Source organism: Haemorhous mexicanus, chromosome 13 (genome assembly GCF_027477595.1).
Source record: "Haemorhous mexicanus isolate bHaeMex1 chromosome 13, bHaeMex1.pri, whole genome shotgun sequence".
NCBI lineage: Eukaryota > Metazoa > Chordata > Aves > Passeriformes > Fringillidae > Haemorhous > Haemorhous mexicanus.
The window spans coordinates 3,243,779-3,263,924 of record NC_082353.1 but is presented as its reverse complement, the minus strand read 5'-3'; the positions used below and the strand labels follow the sequence as shown (position 1 = coordinate 3,263,924).

Here is a 20,146-nt window from a genome sequence, read left to right as displayed (position 1 = left end):
AAACAATTTCCCTGACAAGTGCAGAGACAGTATCTACCAGCTGAAGGTGAAAAAGGAGTTACTTACCCAGTCACATTAATTTCAGCACCTTCCTTAGATCCATCCTCATCTGTAAAAAGTGGAGGAAGATTGGAGCCAGCTACTAAGTTCTCCATACCTCTGGGGGAAAAAAAAAAAAAAAAAAGATAAAAAAGGTTAATTTAACTATGCCATTGTTTCCTTCAGCAGTCCTTCAAATTAAACATCATAACACAGCAGGAATTTTTTACCCCATGAACCAATTGCCCAGTCCCAGCTGATTGGGTTCAGGACAGATCCTGTGCTTAGGGACAGAGAACAAAGACCATAAATGACACTTCAGTTCCAGTGTCCATTTTAACTGAGCTCTGTGCCAGTGCCACAGTGCTGCTGGAAATCCCTGCAGGTCTGTTTTATCCCTCAAGACAAACCCTCATTCACCATACTCAGCACACAGGTAGGTAGATCCTGCTCTTCCAGTCCACCTGCCTGATCATTCCTTCACAGTGCACCCTTCACCAGAGGTTTGTGGTGAGCCCAGAAGAAAACTGAAATCAAGTCCCCCCTGAAGTTTCAAATTAAGATTGTACTAATAATTTCTTGTCCAGATTTTCACAATTAATCTATGTGTGCAGGTGAGAACACAGCTATTTAGAGTATTTTATCTTCAATCCCATAGAACTGGTGCTGAACCAAATGGCTTAAGAACTGTGTATTTCTCATTGAATACAAACTACCCCCAAATTAGAAGTAGTTCCATTAGTGACCCTGTGGCCTGTCATGGAAATTTAATGTGAGAGATGAAATCCAAAGCTTAATTAATTCATCCCCTTCCTTACTAAAATACAAAGCTGTTGTATTTTAGTGAAAAAAAAAAATAAACAAAACCAAAAAGCCACTCACTCACTCTACAATTATGAGTTGCCAGTTCAGGCCATTTTGAAGGGCCATACTACTTAAATTCCTGTTCCTTCAGTTTCAGAGTCACCTTTGATGAGGAGCAGATACTCCACTCAATTACTGCTGTCCCTTCCACCCAGAACACTTGGGCTTTGGGCTGGAGGGACTGAGGAGAGCTATCACCCTGTACTGCTTTCTCCTGGGTTGGTGTGCTTTCCACCCAGCACTGAAATCCAAGTGATCTGAGAATAAAATCCTGCTCCATGTTTTCAATATTTGATGTGTTTTCCCACATTCCACCCCAGTTCTAAAGGCAGATGTTTTCTACAGACAGAAGTCACTGCATCTTACAGATTTTGAGAATCCCTACAAGTACAACATGGATGACATTCATCCTTTTCTCTTCTGCTTTTGCAGCTGCTGAGATCCTTAGACCACTCTTAAGGATCCTCTTAAGGTCCTGTTCTGGATTGCAAGGCAGGATGTATTCTATTACCCTCTGTATGGCAGTTGTCTAGGTGTTAAGTGGGCAATTTCCCCTTATCTCTCTCCCTGAGAGATCACAATCACTCCTCCCTCAGCAGGGGGCATCCTGTGATAAGAGGCTATTGAATGTCACTGCATGGCTGATAAGAACTGTAACATCCCCTTGTGAGATGCTCCGCCCAGAGGGAGGAGCCGAGCATTGCTATCCAGATATAATCAGGAGATTCTGACACACCAGCACAGCTTCTCCACCGGATTCCCCAGAGGAACAGCAGCTGCTTCTACTTCCACGGATCTGCGGAGGAAGAATCACCCTTTTTTCTACAGGACCCCCTGCTCCAACAGAACCACACCTGACACCTCAGGAGGACTGCAGCCACTTTTCCAATTGGACTGCTGCCAGCACCCTGACCAACAGGGTGTCAGGTTGAGTTCTGACTCTGTCATTTTAGTGTACTGCATTGTTTTTATTTCATCATTTTATGTTTTTTCCCCCTTCCCTATTAAAGAACTGTTATTTCCTGCTCCCGTATTTCTTTTGCCTGAAAGCCCCTTAATTTAAAATTCATAGCAATTTGGAGGGGTGGGGAGGGTTTGCATTCTCCATTTCAGGGGAAGCTCCTGCCTTCTTTAGCAGGCACCTGTCTTATCCAAACCAAGACAGGTCCTGACTCCTCATCTGGAAAATAATTAAAGCTAAGCAGACTACTCCTAGGTGGTACAGGCACTGAATCTCTAGCAGAGGAACACTTCACTGGTGTACAGGAAAGGTTCATCCAGCAGTGAAGAAACAGAATTCCTGCTCTGCCACTACAAACCAGGGACTGGTACAGTTTTGGGGTTCAGCCTTAGAGCAGTGGCACAGCTGGAGACTGAGCAGCAAGGGGCTCCCAAGATGCTCAGGGATCTGAAGCAGCTGGCCCAAGGGATGATGGGGAAATGGGCTTGCTCAGCCTGGCACAGGGGCCAAGGGCCAACCTAATGGAGCCTAAAGGGACTGGGTGGAAGTGGCAGAGAGGACAGAACCAAATTCTCCCCAGCTCTATTGGCTTGGCAGGTTCAGGCTGGACACCAGGATGTGATCCCAGAGAGGTGGAGTCTATCCTGGCAGATTTTAAATGCTAAAAGCTGTAACTGACCTAAACCAATGTTGGCAATAGTCTTGCTCTGAGTGGGAGGCTGGACTAAGATGACCTCCCTCCAGATGTCCCTTCCAAGACACATCTGCAGTTCTATGAATCACAACTCCACATTATGGGTTTTTTCAAACACCAGCATCTCTGACAGGAAAAGAAAGACAACTCAAATAATATAATGCTGTGAGGAAAAGTAGTGAGATATTCTGGTGAAACAAATAGGATTTAAATCCTTAAAGAAGGCAGTGCAAACAATACTTCCTCACACATGGATAAGAATCTACACACAGAGAAAAGAAACTACATAAAGGCTGGGACTTTATGTATCACAAGAAATCTGAAAACTCAACTGATTTGAAAATTATGCTCTTCACTGCCCAGGAAGCTGTTTAAGCACAGCTTCTAAACATACAACATGAATTGCTTCATGCAGTTATCATCTAAGAGGGAAATTAAGTTCTGCTTCATAGTGCACAATATTCATCAGTCAGAAATCCTAAATTATGATTTTCAAAAAAGGAAGCCTAAGCAATTATGCCCACTGTGACCTTCTCACAGGTCCTGATCTGTCTGCTCACATCCGGCCCAAGCTCACTTTCAAACTGCAGGGAGGCAGCTGGACACCAACCTTAACAACATATAAACAGAACACAAACACAGGAAGCCAGGAGAACATACACTTTTTTTATTTAACCCATATGCTTTAGACAGTAACTCTTTCAGATGATGCTGGTGACATCCTAAAGAAAAGTAACATCAGTGAATTTACAATGGCTTCTAATCAGTGCCAGAGAGCAAGAAAACAAAACAGTTCCCCTAAAACTCACTGAGAGCAGGTGGGAACCTACAGAAGCCTTTCAGTCCCATTTCTCAGGGATAACCTCCCACACCTCTGCTCCAAAATCATTATCCACTTAATTTCAGACCCACTGCAGAGCTCCATGTTTATTGAAACACATTTAACTAAATTCAAGGCAACAGAAACAATGTACATTTAGTTTCCTAGTGGCTCACACATATACCCTATTTTCATTTTTTAACTATGTCTACCCAAATGCAAAAAGAAAACTGAAACTGCAGTCAAACCCTAAACCCTACCAGCCCTACAGTTCAATGCAGGGAAGCATCTCCTGCAAATAAAACTAATTCAAACTGGAGCAGCTCTGGGTTCACTGTACTGCTACACTACTGGCTGTGTTGGCTCAAGAAAGCAACCAGCTACACAGGAATAGAGAGACTGATTTATTATTTACAGCAGTATTTGACAGGATTTCAAAGGTTCAACTAACACATACATTGGCATTAGTTAAACCTCTATATGAGCCTAGATAAAATCCTACATTATCAAAAAAGTGGCTTAATTTAGCTTTTCCTTTCCCTCTCTTGCCTGATCAATCATGACTACACGACACAGAAAGTGGACAACAGCATTTTCTAACTTTCAGTTTAAATTCTTCAGCTGGACAATTTGGTTGCATGACACAATACTTATACAAAATGGTACAGAGTGTACCAACATGGTCTGACAGAATTACTCAGGAAATGGCAGCAAAACTTTCACAGCATAAAGACCTAAGTGCTACTACACACATCAAGGATCAAAGAGTGGGTAATTAAACATCATTCAAAACCAGAATGTGGTTTAAATAACCTTTCTTAATTTCTTCTCACATTACCTTTTGTAGGCCATGATACGTAATTATTATTCTAGTAGTAAAGAAGCCAAGTTACATTTTGCATAGACTGAAAGCTACCATATGATCAAATTTCTAATCACATTTGTACAGCAGAGAGGAAAACTCAGAATCAGGGAGCATTAAACTCAGGGTGAGAACAAATCATGGCTGGAGCTAGACAGAATGACTCACTTTTCCAGAACATTACTGTGGCTGCACTGCTCACAGCACTCCTATAGGGCAGCACATGTAAGGACATAACTCAGTTCAAGGGCCTTTTACACAAGCTATAAATGAAGGGTAAAATTGACCCACAGTCAAAGCATCAGGAACAGCAAAAATGCCACTTAAAATGTGCCAACAATTTCATCAGGCAGACCCAATTCCACAAACAGCACCACCCACTGTACCTGTGCAGTCACAAGAGCAGGGACAGGGGCAGGCTCTGCAGACCCAGCTCTGCCAAGTCTGCACAGCCCTGGTCACCACTGAGTCACAGACACTGCAGGGTCTGCACAGCCCTGGTCACCACTGAGTCACTGGCACTGCAGGGACTGCACAGCCCTGGTCACCAATAAGTCACTGGCACTGCAGGGTCTGCACAGCCCTGGTCACCACTGAGTCACTGGCACTGCAGGGTCTGCACTGCCCTGGTCACCACTGAGTCACTGGCACTGCAGTCTCTGCACAGCCCTGGTCACCACTGAGACACTGGCACTGCAGTCTCTGCACAGCCCTGGTCACCAATAAGTCACTGGCACTGCAGGGTCTGCACAGCCCTGGTCACCACTGGGTCACTGGCACTGCAGTCTCTGCACAGCCCTGGTCACCACTGAGTCACTGGCACTGCAGTCTCTGCACAGCCCTGGTCACCACTGAGTCACTGGCACTGCAGTCTCTGCACAGCCCTGGTCACCACTGAGTCACTGGCACTGCAGGGTCTGCACAGCCCTGGTCACCACTGAGTCACTGGCACTGCAGTCTCTGCACAGCCCTGGTCACCACTGAGTCACTGGCACTGCAGGGTCTGCACAGCCCTGGTCACCACTGAGTCACTGGCACTGCAGGGTCTGCACAGCCCTGGTCACCACTGAGTCACTGGCACTGCAGGGACTGCACAGCCCTGGTCACCACTGAGTCACTGGCACTGCAGTCTCTGCACTGCCCTGGTCACCACTGAGTCACTGGCACTGCAGTGTCTATGCACAGCCCTGGTCACCACTGAGTCACTGGCACTGCAGGGTCTCTGCACAGCCCTGGTCACCACTGAGTCACTGGCACTGCAGTCTCTGCACAGCCCTGGTCACCACTGAGTCACTGGCACTGCAGGGTCTGCACTGCCCTGGTCACCACTGAGTCACTGGCACTGCAGTCTCTGCACAGCCCTGGTCACCACTGAGTCACTGGCACTGCAGGGTCTGCACAGCCCTGGTCACCACTGAGTCACTGGCACTGCAGGGTCTGCACAGCCCTGGTCACCAATAAGTCACTGGCACTGCAGGGTCTGCACAGCCCTGGTCACCACTGAGTCACTGGCACTGCAGTCTCTGCACTGCCCTGGTCACCACTGAGTCACTGGCACTGCAGTCTCTGCACAGCCCTGGTCACCACTGAGTCACTGGCACTGCAGGGACTGCACTGCCCTGGTCACCACTGAGTCACTGGCACTGCAGGGTCTGCACAGCCCTGGTCACCACTGAGTCACTGGCACTGCAGGGTCTGCACTGCCCTGGTCACCACTGAGTCACTGGCACTGCAGTCTCTGCACAGCCCTGGTCACCACTGAGTCACTGGCACTGCAGTCTCTGCACAGCCCTGGTCACCACTGAGTCACTGGCACTGCTGGGTCTGCACAGCCCTGGTCACCACTGAGTCACTGGCACTGCAGTCTCTGCACAGCCCTGGTCACCACTGAGTCACTGGCACTGCAGTCTCTGCACTGCCCTGGTCACCACTGAGTCACTGGCACTGCAGTCTCTGCACAGCCCTGGTCACCAATAAGTCACTGGCACTGCAGGGTCTCTGCACAGCCCTGGTCACCACTGAGTCACTGGCACTGCAGGGTCTGCACTGCCCTGGTCACCACTGAGTCACTGGCACTGCAGGGTCTCTGCACAGCCCTGGTCACCACTGAGTCACTGGCACTGCAGTCTCTGCACAGCCCTGGTCACCACTGAGTCACTGGCACTGCAGGGTCTGCACAGCCCTGGTCACCACTGAGTCACTGGCACTGCAGTCTCTGCACAGCCCTGGTCACCACTGAGTCACTGGCACTGCAGGGTCTCTGCACAGCCCTGGTCACCACTGAGTCACTGGCACTGCAGGGTCTGCACAGCCCTGGTCACCACTGAGTCACTGGCACTGCAGGGTCTCTGCACAGCCCTGGTCACCACTGAGTCACTGGCACTGCAGTCTCTGCACTGCCCTGGTCACCACTGAGTCACTGGCACTGCAGGGTCTGCACTGCCCTGGTCACCACTGAGTCACTGGCACTGCAGTCTCTGCACAGCCCTGGTCACCACTGAGTCACTGGCACTGCAGGGTCTGCACTGCCCTGGTCACCACTGAGTCACTGGCACTGCAGGGTCTGCACAGCCCTGGTCACCACTGAGTCACTGGCACTGCAGGGACTGCACAGCCCTGGTCACCACTGAGTCACTGGCACTGCAGGGTCTGCACAGCCCTGGTCACCACTGAGTCACTGGCACTGCAGTCTCTGCACAGCCCTGGTCACCACTGAGTCACTGGCACTGCAGTCTCTGCACAGCCCTGGTCACCACTGAGTCACTGGCACTGCAGTGTCTGCACTGCCCTGGTCACCACTGAGTCACTGGCACTGCAGGGTCTGCACTGCCCTGGTCACCACTGAGTCACTGGCACTGCAGTCTCTGCACAGCCCTGGTCACCACTGAGTCACTGGCACTGCAGGGTCTGCACAGCCCTGGTCACCACTGAGTCACTGGCACTGCAGTCTCTGCACAGCCCTGGTCACCAATAAGTCACTGGCACTGCAGGGTCTGCACTGCCCTGGTCACCACTGAGTCACTGGCACTGCAGGGTCTCTGCACAGCCCTGGTCACCACTGAGTCACTGGCACTGCAGTCTCTGCACAGCCCTGGTCACCACTGAGTCACTGGCACTGCAGGGTCTGCACAGCCCTGGTCACCACTGAGTCACTGGCACTGCAGGGTCTGCACAGCCCTGGTCACCACTGAGTCACTGACACTGCAGTGTCTCTGCACAGCCCTGGTCACCACTGAGTCACTGGCACTGCAGGGTCTCTGCACAGCCCTGGTCACCACTGAGTCACTGGCACTGCAGTCTCTGCACAGCCCTGGTCACCACTGAGTCACTGGCACTGCTGGGTCTCTGCACAGCCCTGGTCACCACTGAGTCACTGGCACTGCAGGGTCTGCACTGCCCTGGTCACCACTGAGTCACTGGCACTGCAGTCTCTGCACAGCCCTGGTCACCACTGAGTCACTGGCACTGCAGGGTCTGCACTGCCCTGGTCACCACTGAGTCACTGGCACTGCAGTCTCTGCACAGCCCTGGTCACCACTGAGTCACTGGCACTGCAGGGTCTGCACAGCCCTGGTCACCACTGAGTCACTGGCACTGCAGGGTCTCTGCACAGCCCTGGTCACCACTGAGTCACTGGCACTGCAGTCTCTGCACAGCCCTGGTCACCACTGAGTCACTGGCACATGCACACTGACTTCCTTCTCATCCCAAGGCCAGGCTCAGCCTGAGATGCCCCTGAACACTGGGAAAAGGGAGAACCTCTCTTAATGTTGCCTTTTCAATGGCTAGATTACAACTGATAATCTTATGAATAATAAAAATTAAATTACTACACTCTGTTGCCATCCAATTACAAGGTAAGATTATTTATTATGGTTAAGCATATTTAAATATGAAGTCAGCATCAGAAATCCAACTTACAGGCTGATTATAAAACACTGCAGGAGTTCCAATTACCTCATCACCAGCTCTAGTTTTAGAAACATTACTGCTGAGTGGAGAATTTTTCTCCTCAAGGCTCTCATCCGCCTTTGCCAGAGTAAATATGTCCAAATTTTACCATTCAGAGGCTAAGAAATTACAAAAACCAATCATCTGCTACATCACAGAAGAGTCACAATATTTCTTATCTCAGCATCAGAACCCAAGCACTTCAGAATGCAAACAATCTAAATTCAGATGATTCACTGAGAGAAAATCCAAAACCCCATAGGACCATCACTTCCTCTGCCTTTCCACAAGTAACCAGAACATCAGAATCAAAACTGAAGTAAGTCCATCTCCTATTAAAACCACAACATTTTAGGAGCTGTCAGAGGAAGCTGAGATTCCTCTGATAGAGCCTTTTCTTCCATCAAGCTGTAGCAGAAGCTCGATATCTAAAATACTTCACTGCAAAAAATCAGATTTTACTTTTTCCCTACAGGCAACTCATTAGACAAAGGTTTTTGTGACTAGGAAAATTGCAAGCTCAACCTAATGGGACGAAGGTTTTTCTGCCAAAAAAAGTTTTTGTCAGAAAATACATACCAGAGAATAGCCAACTGCTTTTATTTTTACTTCTTGCCAGTAAAGACAAAGAAACACCACAGACCAAAACAGAGACTTGTAGGAAAAAATTCCAGAGTTCCACTGCAATTCCAAGCAGCTTAAGGAAAGAAGGGAAAGATGTAAAGCTTAGGTTTATATTTAGTTTAATTGGGTCTTTGCAGCAAACACTAACAAAGCTATTCATACTCTGACCTTAGAAACAGCTGTCAAACATCTGCAAACATGTATTTTAAAAACACAAGTGTTCAATTCTGCATTCTACTCTTACTTACATAAAAGCTTTAGGATGAGGCACATACAAGACATCTCTCATATACATATAAATATAAATGTGTGTGTAAAACCTTGCTGTTCCCTGGAATGAAAGCCACAGGAAAGGTGTATGCTCAACTCTCCAAAGGCAAGAACAGTCCCACGTTGATTCTCTCCCTTCAAACACATGAGTAAAACTTTGCATTACCAATAAACCAGCTTTCAGATCACTTCAGGGAAAACAAAAGCCCACTTAGAGATGAAAACTAATTGTGCTATAGATCCCTGGATAGCTAAAAGCAGTAACTGTGGTTACCCCTGGTATCCAGAGGGAGTGCTTTGCTATCTAGCCCTTCACTGCAGGTATTACGTACCCATGGATTAGGATAGTTCATTTTCTTCTAAATTAACTTTGTTCATGATAGCATCAATTGCCATTTAAACTAATACCATTAACAAATACAATTCTGCAAAATTAATTTAATTCTCATGTTACAGATCTCACATGAGAAAACAGAAACCATTCAGATCACAAAAATTAAGTCTCAAAATAAATCTTGAGAATTTTTTATTTTTCATTAATCACTCTACCTAAAGTAAGTCAAACAGATGACTACCAGGGATGGGAGTGGGCTTTGTAACCTGCCCATAAAAATGTCTTCTGAATTTCCAGTTGCTATAGGCAATTCAGTCTTCTTCTTCACCTGCTCTGCCACTTGAAATCTCCTCTGGGAGCTGAGGACCTCGTATTTCACAGGACAAAGTTGCCCACCAGCTCCTTTCCCATTAAGGAGGTGCAAGGGGCACCCCATAAACCCCACAAGCAGCAGCTCCAGAGTGTCAAAAACGGTGCCCAGAGCACAGACACTTCCCACAGCCCAGCAGCCAGAAACCACCCAGCCCTCCCCAGCAGTGAGCAGAGGTCACTTCCTTTCAAAACTGGAGCTCCATTCCTCTGATCATTTATGTCTGTAAGACTCAATCACTCACTGTTTGTGCAAAGCAAACATAAAAGTGCCATAAGCAAAGCAGTAATTAAAAAATGTAAATGAACAGACTGAAGTTTTTCATGGTGTTTACCCAGTTCAAACATTTACCAGCATCAGACCAGTGAAATAAGAAACACTATTCATTAATGCTTGAGGAACACTTTGATTTAAAATGCCAAACAACTATTCTCAACTAGAGATAACTGAATGTCAAGGAATCCTGATTGTGATTGGCCAGAGAAATGCAAAGTCACATACTTGAAAATAAAATAACTGAAGACTGCATATACCTGATGAGAGTGGAAAGCTGTTTTAAAGCTATTTTAGCACTTTTGCTTTTCCTCCAAGCTTTATTCATCACAGAAGTTGTACAGGAGTAGAGCATATACTCCAAGCTCACTTATATTCTGCAAGAGGAAGCTCTGGCTGCTGCCACAGAGGAATCCAGATTGGAATTTTTCATGCACATACCCACCAAAACAAGTCATTATGGCCATTACCAGAATATGGGGTCGAATACTTTGGATGTGAGAATGCTCTGAGAAAGAGATTGAGTATATACTTACAAGAATGACTCACCACAGGCATCATGACCCAACACAAAAGCATCTACTCTGACCTCAAAAGCCACAAAGACAGCATGGAACTGGATATTTTAAATGCACTGATATGGGTACAGGGACAAAGGTTAGAGGAAATGAAGTGTGGGAAGAGTCAGTGATTCTCACACGAGACAAGCAACTCATTCTGTCTGTTTTCAGAGAAGATCCAGCTTTAGAAAAAAATATGACATGTCAGCTTCCATACATTTTTGTTCTTATTTTCTTGCTGTTGCCATACAACATAAAACAAGTATGGCATTTTATTCCAACACAAAAGAAGTGAGTTTGAACCCTCAAACCCATCATGTAGAAGAAATCACAATTTTTAGATAGCCTTAGTTGTGCAAAAGAACAGGCATATAAATCTGAACAATAGAACTGCTATTAGCAAATACTTTCTAATAGCAAGAAGAGTGAAGAACTGAGTTGGGCTGTTTGTTTCTAATCTGGCCCTAAAACTCTCAGGTAATAGTTTAATACCTATCAGAAATTAAAGTTTGGAGTGAAGTGAAGTGAACCAAACTCCCTTTTCAGCCAAGGCTCTCCTTGCAGTTCCATTGGTATCACAGGGTAAAAATTGTAAAGGCCTTGGAAACACTCTGATGGAAAAACTAATAAGGAAAGTGAGCACAAAGGAACAGACAAGAGATTCATGTAAGCATCAATACATCAGTGCACACTGCTTACAAAACCTTGTCTGGATTCCTGAAAAGAAAAGAAACAGAAAAGACAGCCCAGTCCTGCCAAAGCATCCTCTCCAGGAACAGCGGGCAGATCCTCTGACCATTGTTCACCAGATTGGAAAGCTGAGCTCACAGACAAAAGGTGTTAAAATGGATACGAGAGGAAAAGACTACACCAGTAACAAAAATTCAGGAAAATATAAAAAGACAAACTTTGTGCTCTAAACTAGGCACAATCCAGGACACCCCTCTTAGCACCAAAGGGAGAGCTCACAGAATCTTTAAAATCATACAAAACCCCAGTGCTTCCATGGCTCCATCAAAGAACCAACTTAAATCAACAGCAGAATGTAGACAAGTTAGAATTAAGCTTTCCCTATACTCATCTTCACCCAAAAGCAAGAGGAAAAGACAATAGTTAGCATCATGAAACAAGGAGAAAACAAGGGAAAAAACTAACAAAAGCATAAAGCCACTGGAGTAGTCTGACTGTTCTCCAGTGCTAAGCAATACATAAGAGATGCAGAGATGCATGTGAGGGGTGGGAATATGCAGGGAGAAGGCACATTTTTGGAACACCTGTAGCATAAGTAATGAAAATAGTTCATTTTGGAGCTGAAGTAGCATTGACAAAAAAGCATCCACGCCAGCAGTGTGCCTAAATATCCCAGGCTGAGTGCTCGGAACTACAGCAGCACATCTGCAATATTGCACCTGATCCTCAGACCTTCTCCAGTAGCCCAGAGAAGCTGCTCTGAGGCAGTGGTGAGCTTCCTCCTGCAGCCTCTTCTTTGTGCACTCCTGACACATCACAGGCAAGAAGGCAAACGGGGTGAGGGAACACCCATAGGAGCAGAGTATCACTGTCTAGGGTTTGGAGCCAAAGAGCAAAGAAGAACCTGGGAAAAGCAAGTCCAAGACTTAATCTGCTCTTCCAACTTCTCTCTTCCACAGCTGCTCCTCATATGCTGGAAACAAGAAACTGCAGGTGGGAAACATGCACAAGCTTTGAAAACTAGAGTTGATCAAAGCACTCAATAAATTTAGCCCTAGAAGAGAATGTAAATCTTTTCAAACAGTTTGATGATTGAACAGACAAGAGGATGGAGGTCTCACACACTATGTCTTCAAGCACTTTTACCTGGAAAGATTCCTAATTTATGTTTAGTTACAAGTGTTCTGAAGGATATCTGGCATTCAGGTTTGAGTATTTACCATATTTAGCAAACAGCAGATTTATAATGATCTTACATTTCTTTAGCATGACTTCATTTCTATATATATTTGTTAAGTAAATATGGTTCCTCTGAGCTAAAGCAGCAATATTATCCCAAAACCCCTATATATGGGTAGAGATGCACAGCTGATTTAAAGGTCATAAAGGAAATCTCCCAAAGCTAAAAATACAACCAAACTTCAGAAACAAACTCTGAAGCACTACCAATCTTAACTTTTATTCTGGACATCTCAACTAATTGCTAGTCTTTGCTTGGTTTCTGAGATCTCAAGTTGTGCTGAGACTCTGACCTGAATACACATCATGCAATTCTTACTGCAAAGAGAAATAGGAACTAAAGTCCTTGTGATCCTTGCAAAAGGTCAGCAACACACTGGTTTACACAGCATTAAACAGTGGGAATGTGGAAAAACATTTCTATTTTCAAAAGTGCTACAACATGGGTTTCACCTCAGTATAATATCATAACCTGAAGTTCATTGCCTTGAGCAGAAACAGACAAACCCAACCGGTGGAAAACAGGAGCTCAGGCACTACTGTCTTTTTTGATTTGTGGAGCTGAAACATTTTACAATGCTTGATTTGTGGAGCCCAAACATTTTACAACAGAAGTGCAAGCATAAAAAAGTTATATTCTTTGATTACCTTTTGCACTCTGTTAGAAGCAAGCACAGGATTAGCTGAGGATCAAATACCATATTTAATCCCCAAAGTTAGCTCAAGAGCTTTCTGAGTTAGACAACTGCCTTCTCAGTCACCAGCACTCTATTTTCATTTCAAAAGACCCCTCTGAAAAAGCACTCATTTATATTTTGCTCCTCCCTACATCTCCCAAAACAAAGGCAAAAAGGCGTGATATTGCTTTTTAAACAATCTATTTTTTAAAAATAAAAGCTCTTCAGATTTTATGAAAACTTCAATCATATTTGAGCTTATAGATGTCCCAAGATAAAACATTTATTACAGTAATGGAAGCTTGTTTTTCCTGGTCTTTAACAGACCCCCAAAACAGCTAATTCCTACCCTGGAACTGTTTCCTGACCTACAGAAAGGGTCATCTATGTATAACACAGACAAAATATGGCCAGAGCATTCCAAAGCTCCGTGGTAAGTGCACCAGAAAGAATTCAGCAGGTTCAGTTCACATCTGAACTGAGCTTTGTTTTTCATGACAGAACACCCAGGAGGAAGCATTAGGTTTGAGTGAAGCCTTACCTGGCTGCTGTAAGCAGCACACACTGATCCTTCAGCAATGAGGACATCCCCAAAACACACATCACCAGTCCCACTGCTGCCTGATCAGGAGCAGCAGTGAGGAAACCTCAGAGCAGGTTGCACTGTGTAAATAAAGAATCCTGGCAGAAGACACTGCACCAAACTCTACTTAACACCTCCCATCCACAGCACAGCAAGCCCAGGTCTTGGAGGTTAGCATGTAGGAAACAAGCAGTTTATGATCTGAAACTGTGCCAAGTAACCAAGCCGAATAGGAAACACTGCTTGAAATTTCAGTTTGTAAAAATTATGGCTTTTGACAATTGAAGTGCATTTCTTTTACAGCTAACAGTTCAATTAACAAGAGGCAAAAACATTCATTCTCTTCACGATTCAATTTTCTTCTACTCAAGTATCCATGTCTTAATCAGCATGAACTCATTTGCATTCCTATTTAAAATGCCTTTCTCAATAACACTTGCTGACATCACCCAATAGTTACACATTTTACACACAAGTATCTCCTAAGCATACAAAAAAACCCCTAAAGATTCCAACTAGTTTTGCTGATTGAGACCCACCCAGCCAAGCAGATGCCCAGACACCACAGTTTCTTTGTCAGCTGCCCCTGCCCAGCTGAAGGGGAAAAAATGGAAACTGTGTGAGAAAGGTCCACATTTTCTGCTATACTGAATTAAACCTACTTCCAGAAATCAAGGAATACATCTCTTGCATCATTCAAATTTAGTGATTCCAAGTTTAGACTAGAAGTGGCTTCTAGAGGTCGTTTGATCCCAACACCTACTCAAAACCAAGGTGAAGTCATCTTTACAGCAGACACATTACACTGTCTGACTCAAATCCTGATCAACACTGATTTAAATCATCAAATGCCCTCAACTGCTTTGGTTTTTTGCTAGGAAGGTTACCAAGAGCTGAAGAAATAAGCACTGCTTATTCTTAGGACACAGACAGTGATGGATGGAAGACAGGACAAAAGCAGTTGTAAAAGCCCTCACAGCAGCCATAGGAACACAGGTGTATCAGACAACACCTCCCCCCATCCTGACAAAGCTGGAGGGACAGGAGGATAAAACAGCACAGGAACAGAGAGAAGGTTTTCACTTTATTCATCTATTAACCAGAAAAACCATCAAGAACAACCCTAGCAAGGAATCCCAGGACCTTCTCTCTGTGAACCTAGAGCTGAGCTTCCAACACTGACCCTAATCAAAGACACCCTCAGCCTCTGAATTAAGCTCAGGTTTACTCTCAATTCTGAGTACAACAAGCAGTATTTACCCCAGTTCAAACCACTTCAATAAACTGTAAAAAACAATGACGAGCTGCCATTTCCAAGAGAAGTCCCACACTGGGCTCACTTCACAGAACCCTACTTACAGTGATTTCAAGTAGGTTTAACTCAGTAGCAGCTTTAAACAGGTTCTTTTTCTTTTCTTCAAATGGAGAGCTTAGCTCTGGGCTGCTGTGTTTGCCACTTCACTAACTAGTCCACTTGTTCAATCTGTCCTTCAAGTGGAAGGAACAGCAAAATGATCTGCACACACTTTCACAAGATGATAGGGACAGATGACTGAGGGACCAAGAAGATATTTTAACATCAAACCCTTCATCACCCATGAGCAAAGGAAGTTCTCATTTCTAGCCAGACAGAGGATATATTGTTATCTGCATGACAAAAGGGCTTTAAATCTTAAAAGAAATAGTCAGCACTATATGAAAAATTGAAGAGACATGTGTGCCAAAGCTGGATTATGAATCACCAACTAACAGTCCTGCCACCAGCAGCACGAACCCATCTCTGCAGTGATACTCCAGCCCTACCTGAATAACTGCTGCAGTAGTTCACACACTTGCAACCCCCCTCTACATTCAACACCCAAAAAGCAAATGATTTGTCAACTGTTTCACTGATTTGACACTTCTCTATTCTTTCAATAAATTGCCATTCTAAGTCTTGTCTGGTTTTATCAATGCTCTTGTGCTTCTTTGCATTTCATTCACCTTTTAAATGCTAAATTATTTAGCAGTCTGAAGTCACAGCAAATGCCAGGAAACTCCTTTATCTGATCTACAAAACCTCCAATTGCTCAAATTTCTGTATTTTTAGTTACAATGGTATACAAACACATCCACAGAACCGAGCTGCTACAAAGCAGTTCAGAAGCAGAGACACTCAAGTCTCAAAACTACAAATATGACAGACACATTTCCCATTACAGACTGACAACTGATTTGAGTAAAATTTATCTACAGGACAGACCATTTCTAGGTTAGAATGTGTTGCTGCACTACCACAATCCTGACTCATCACTTGCCCAGAGTCTTCCACTGATCAGTCACTGCTCTACAACCACAGGCTGGAAGGAAAACACCCAACCATGCACCAGAGCTAGAGAGCAGCAGGTCCCTGCATTTACAGAGCATCACTCAAATGTCTCCAGGAAAAGTCAAGTAGAGACACTGAGCTGACAAACATTACTGATCTCAGACTTGTGAATAAGGAATTGTCTCAATAAAGAAATTGTACCAATAAACAAAATTACATTTTCCAATGTAAGTCCCAGAAGTCTATAACATAAAGACATGAAGATACAAGCTGAAGGCTTTTTTTAAAATGTATCCAGCCTTTAGTATGCATTTGAAATCTGCCTTCCCACTCTTCCTCACTATAAAAATGTAAACCCTTTGTATGTGGTTATTTGAATAAAGTACTTTTCCATGTAACAGCAATGTGAGAACAAAAACTTGAAGAACGTGCTGAAAAGTTCCTTGTGATCAGTTATTTTCTGCATGCCTTGCAAATCCTTCCTGATAAAGGTCTGTTCTGTAATTCCCTTGAGAAATACTTTGTTGAAATGACTTTGGGACAGAATGCATGTTTTTACAAGTGGCAATAAAATGATATAAATAACTTGCTTTAAAAATCCAAACATGTAAAGTGTATTTCTAATAGAGAAAACTGAAGTAAGCCATCTGTAACAGAGTTCACAGCTTTTCATACTTGCAATGAACTTTAAGTTTTTTAAGGTTAAAATAATATTAACAGAAAAGATTTCTCAAGTAAGAAAAGTATCTTTGATATTTGGAAAATTTTCACATCACTGCACATTCAAAACAATTCACATAAAGTCTCACAGTCTAAGTTTAATATGCAGTTAATAATGCTATAGGCTTTTATATCCAAATGTAAACAGACCAATCAAATCCTATGTCAAGACAAAGACCACTTGGGTTAGTTGAATACAAATACCTGAAAAGTTTTTGTGCTTTCCAAAAATTTCCTGGGCTGGAATTAGAAAAGCTTATTTCCTTGTAAAAAAAGCTGCAGTACAGCCAGAGGAACAGGCCAGAGGGGATGAGTGTGATCACTGTGACCCATTTAACACCAGGCACTACCCGCTGCTAAAAAACAAACACAGAGGAATTCAAACCTTCACCATGGTTTTAAAGTAAGAAGCATCACTACAGTAGCTGTCCCACATGGCACTTATGCACACAGTAAATTTGTACAACTTCTTACTGCAGCTGTCATGTAGATTTTGTTATGATTTCACAGGGTAGACCCTATAAGCTAAGAGCCTGTATCAATAAACTCTGATTAAGTTGTTATTTGATAAATGTATCATTTCAAGAAGTTAAACAAAGCTGCACCTGTCTGTATTTTTAGGAGTTAAAATATGCCTTAAACTCATGTTCAAACTGATCTTTTTCCAGTGTGCTAGCAACCCTTTCAGAATTCCAAAGCAGCTGTAGCAGTGCCAGTGCCAGCTGCAGCAGACACGTGCTATACCAGGCCTGTTAAGATTCCTCTGTACTCTTATTTATACCTAAGGCTTAGCTGCTCAAGCTTCACTAAATGCTAATGTTCCCAAGCTGGATCATCCTGTCACCTCCAACACCTCCTCATGTCAATGCTTCCAAGGAAGCTTTCCCAGCCCACACCTGTCCAGAGCCGTGCTTGTGTTAATGGCACCAAATATCAAGTCTGGTTTGCCTGAGTACACTCTTTAAAAACAGAAAGCTGAACCAGGTTAGTCAACCACAACTACTGAAAAAGCACTTGTCACATTACCTCTCCACAAATAACCCAGAAGTTTTAACTTGATGGCATTTTGTTCAAAACCATCAGCAAGCAGTATGAATCATGCACTATCTGTTACTTGAAATTGACATTTAGAAAGCAGGGATCAAGCTAATATGATTCAGAAGCTTTTTTCTCACTTTCTTTTTCCTATATTCAGAGCTTTAAGAAAAAATATTTGTGCTTCTACATTACAAGTACATGTTTGGCGTTAGTGAACAATTTACAGAATCCTGATGATGTCACATGATTTATACATAGCTATTAACTGACACAGAATGGGAAACCGACAAAATACTGGTGGCCTAAGATGGAAGAGGCCTGAAAATTGTAGTTCTCTAATGCTCAAGCTTTGCATATTTTGATACAACCTAGATTCTGATAGCTTACAAAGCAGCAACTTGCTGCTGCAAAAAGGAAGGTCTTGCCCTCTCCCCCTTTCTCAGCTGGTTACAGCTTATTGGACATTTTACAGAGCTACTTAACTCCCTAACTCTTCCCTTTGGGAGAATCCCAGGAAAGCAAGGAGGCTCAGTATCTCCAACTAGGCACTGTTGTAAGGAAGGGCTCAAAGGAATACCAGAGCTAATTGAAAAAGAATGTGTATGGGAACACCCACTGCCATGCGTGGTAAAGTCGTACCCAGCTTGAAGAGCCACCTCCAATCACCCAAGATAACTTTGGATTTGTTCTGCCAGCAGTGGGCTGTAGTTCTCACAAGACATCAAGAGAAGCATCCAGAAAGATCCTCTGCCTGCATGAAGAGAAGCCAGGTGCTGGAAGGTGCAGACACCAGCTGTCCACTGCCTAAGGCTACGGTTTCACTGCAGCCTAAGCCTGTTGAGCTACCAACTACTCCTAGAGCATCATCTTTCAGCCTGGCACCTGTTCCCTGGACAAATCACATGGTGGTTCAGCATGCTGAAGAAACAGAAGAGCATTTAGTTCATTTACCAAATTAGTTTATGCCAAATGAAAGGGTGAAATGGCTCAGCAAAGGATCCAACAAGCAGCTGGCAGAAGAAAAAGGGATGTGAGTAACAGAGCCAGGAGTTAGTGATGTACATTGCTATAACTCCACAGGCTGCGATTCAGCTCTCCCTAAAATTCTACTGCTGCCAGAAACAAAGAACATTTGAAGCTATTCCAGTAACAGAGGGCCCCAAAATAGTCTTAAGTGGGACAAAATATGATTACCAGAAAAAATTGGGGTTATATCATAAACTGACATGACTTTTTACCCCCTTTCCAATCTAAAGCAAACATTTATCCTCCTGATGAAAGATGAGATTCTTCTCCATAGGTCTGGAAAAAGAACTTAAATTCTACAATTCTGATTAATTTCTTCTTATTATTTATTATACTGGCTTGTCGTATCTTACATGAATTGCAGTAATTTCTTAAGCTCAGCAAAGAGTAGTTGGAGTCTATTCTGTCATGTTTCCCACATATTCAAACAGTGAGGATTTAGTCAAATATTGGTTATCTCAATTTCACTTCAGCAGCAGCATGAGTCATGTGCAATAGCAGCTACAACATACATGCACCCAGAGCCAGCACTCTGCTCCAAAAGATTTAAGGAGGTTACCTATGATAGTTACTGGCTAGATGTCAGGGCTGCAAAAACATGCATCCCAATATGCCTATATTTCAGGACTTTAGAGACTCTGAAGATTTGCTCCTCTGCTCTAGAAATCCCACAGAATTTGTCATTATTGAGATATTCCAACAAGATGCCTGTATATTTGAGGAGATGGTAGCTTTAAATGGAATATCCTACTTCAGTAAGTCTTACTTTTGTATCCTTTAGCTATCAGAAGGTGTCTTTGTCAATGTCCTGGATAAGTGAAAATTCAAACAAGGCAGATTGTTCTTGAAGTAAGATGGGGAAAACTGGGGCAGAAGAGCACCACCATACCCAGGGTAGAATACAAGTAAGGAAACAACAACCCTAAAATGACAAACTACAAAGCTTGTACTGAAAGCTCCCTTCTCTCACCTCCACGTGCCACTATCCTGCACTGGGAACACCCTCCTGGCAGAAATGCAATGTTAGCAAACTCCAGATTTGGAAGTGTGACAGAAGATTCACAGTTTACTGTTCCCAGCACTTGGCTCTGTGTGGATCTGTTTTCTGTCCTGTACAGTGTCATACTATTACCAGAAGTTGTTTTGCCACAGCTCTCTCTCCACTGCTTTCCCAACTATGGAGACTGCCACTTTCCATATATTGTCAGGCACAGCACACCCTCAATACTGGTATGGGACACTG

The 20,146-nt window shown here is 43.9% G+C and overlaps 1 protein-coding gene across 2 annotated transcripts in view; it reads right to left on the bottom strand.

Moving 5' to 3' along the window:
* The window catches only part of HMG20A (high mobility group 20A), a 42,319-nt gene that overhangs the window by 17,487 nt on the left and 4,686 nt on the right, over positions 1 to 20,146 (bottom strand). For both annotated transcript variants that reach the window (XM_059857910.1, XM_059857911.1), the window contains exon 2: positions 67 to 159. In XM_059857910.1, the coding sequence (XP_059713893.1) occupies positions 67 to 155 (89 nt within the window). In that variant the 5' untranslated portion in view covers positions 156 to 159. The remainder of the gene's footprint in view (positions 1 to 66; positions 160 to 20,146) is intronic.